This window comes from Octopus bimaculoides, chromosome 29, assembly GCF_001194135.2.
Source record: "Octopus bimaculoides isolate UCB-OBI-ISO-001 chromosome 29, ASM119413v2, whole genome shotgun sequence".
Lineage (NCBI taxonomy): Eukaryota > Metazoa > Mollusca > Cephalopoda > Octopoda > Octopodidae > Octopus > Octopus bimaculoides.
In genome coordinates, this window is record NC_069009.1 from 226,230 (window position 1) to 228,452 (window position 2,223).

Sequence of the window (2,223 nt, forward strand, 5' to 3'; positions counted from 1 at the left end):
CATCGGGACATCTTTCGCATCGAAGATCAGCGATTGTCGTACGCTGAGGACGGGTAAATACCCAGAAGCTAGAGTCCATACATATCACAGATCAAGATGGGAAGGATGACTTCCCTTTGGAAATACAGACAGGACACAGATGTGTGTCAATAGCCAGCTGGAGGAGATGTTCTCCTGGGGCTAAAAGCAACAGTAACATCCACCCTTAGGGGTCAGCCGCATTTAAGTGGCAAATATACTTCACCTTGTCGTGCAGTTACTGTTAATACCTTGTTCAGAGATTTAACATTGTTTAAAAATTAGTTTTCTAGAAATTTCTTCCAAAATCCCTATTTTGTTTTTCACACATTAACTTGTGTTGGTTGAACTATGAAAAACATTAGGGAAGGAAACCTAGCTGTTTCGAAATCTTTTTCACAGGCCTTTAAAATACACTACATGTGATACTGGCACACATGGAACTGGCATGCATGCTCTACACATGGAACTGGTGCACATGCTTTACAAGTGGCACCAGTACATGAGCATGAGTGCGCCACACCTGACACCAGCATGCATGATTTATGAGACAATGGCACACGTGCCATTTACTTTTATAATTATATAAAACGTCACTCACTTGGATCCGTACGACTTCTCTTCAATCCCATGGAGCGTGTCCTGTAAAGAACTAATCAGGATTTTACATCGATCATCACCTGCAATCTTCGATTGCTTGATCAGTGATATTGCTGTGACAAGCGTCTCAATGGCACTAGCAAAGTCACCTGTAAAACACAAATGATGACAGAACTACATTGAATCTGGGTAAATAAATGATGACAATTTCAAAGGCTTCAGGTAAAATAGCAATACTTATTACATGCAAATAACCACATTAGTTGTAAGTCCATGACCACATAGGTAATAAATCAACCCCAAAACAATGAATGGTAAAGTTAGTCTTGTATTATAGTTCCATCGACATATAGGATGTTATTAACCCCACAACAATGAAAGGTAAAGTTAGTGTTAGTCTTCTATTATAATTCCATTGACATCTTGGATGTTTTATAGGAATATTAAATCTACCCCTGTATATCACTGCTACTTTATTTTATCCACCCCACAACAATGAAAGGTAAAGTTAGTGTCAGTCTTCTATTATAATTCCATTGACATCTTGGATGTTTTATAGGAATATTAAATCTACCCCAGTATATCACTGCTACTTTATTTTATCTACCCCACAACAATGAAAGGTAAAATTATTAGTGTTAATCTTCTATTATAATTCCATTGACATCTTGGATGTTTTATAGGAATATTAAATCTACCCCAGTATTTCACTGCTACTTTATTTGGTGACATAGAAAGCGTTACCTGCACTGGCGTCTTGTACTGCACGAGAAATCGCACTACTGGAGACAGTTTTGTTTCGCTGGAAAATCTCCTCGAATTCTTGTTCGCTGATGGCAGGGGATGCAGATTCATGTCTGAAGGGAAATGGAGATGGAATATATTTAGAAACAATAATAATAATAATAATTAAAAAAGGCATATAGGTGCAAGCGTGACTGGGTGATAAGAAGCTTACTTCCCAACCAAATGCTTCCTGGTTCAGTCCCACTGTGTAGCACCTTGGGCAAGTGTCTTGTGCTATAGCTTCGGGCAGACCAAAGCCTTGTTTGTGGAGTTGGTAGACGGAAACTGAAAGAAGCCCATCACACGTATATATATGTGTGTGTGTGTGTGTGTGTGTAAGTAATAATAATAATAATGATAAAATAATGGTTTCAAATTTTGGCACAAGGCCAGCACTTTCAGGGGGATGGGAAAGTCAATTACATCGACCCCCAGTGCATAACTGGTAATTATTTAATCGACCCTGAAAGGACCAAAGGCAAAGTTGACCTTAGCATTTCACTTGATGTGCTAACGATTCTGCCAGCTCCCTACCATAATAATAATAATAATAATAATGATAATAATAATACAGGCACAAGTCCTGAAATTAGAGAAGGAATAAAAATAGAAATTGAAAGTCACCTTTCTGGGGGTCTGCCATAAGGATCATTGGGGTAAGCAGCAGGGGGAGGTGGCCTAACGTACATGTCTCCAGGTTGTGAATGGGGTGGCTGAAATAAAAGTAGAGAAAGAAGAGGGTATTAAAAGGGTTTTAAATGGGAAGTAAATGAAAACTGTGTGGAAGATGAAGAATGGGATGGGGGGTAGAAATGGGGG

General features: G+C 38.9%; 1 protein-coding gene across 1 annotated transcript in view; it reads right to left on the reverse strand.

Moving 5' to 3' along the window:
- Positions 1 to 599: 599 nt before the first annotated feature.
- LOC106876145 (cleavage and polyadenylation specificity factor subunit 6) overlaps positions 600 to 2,223 on the reverse strand; it is a 43,734-nt gene continuing 42,110 nt past the window's right edge. Inside the window, exons 13-15 of the mRNA XM_052977799.1 lie at positions 2,029 to 2,117; positions 1,363 to 1,475; positions 600 to 767 (exon numbers count right to left, since the gene is read on the reverse strand). Coding sequence (XP_052833759.1) covers positions 616 to 767; positions 1,363 to 1,475; positions 2,029 to 2,117 — 354 coding nt within the window. The 3' untranslated portion in view covers positions 600 to 615. The remainder of the gene's footprint in view (positions 768 to 1,362; positions 1,476 to 2,028; positions 2,118 to 2,223) is intronic.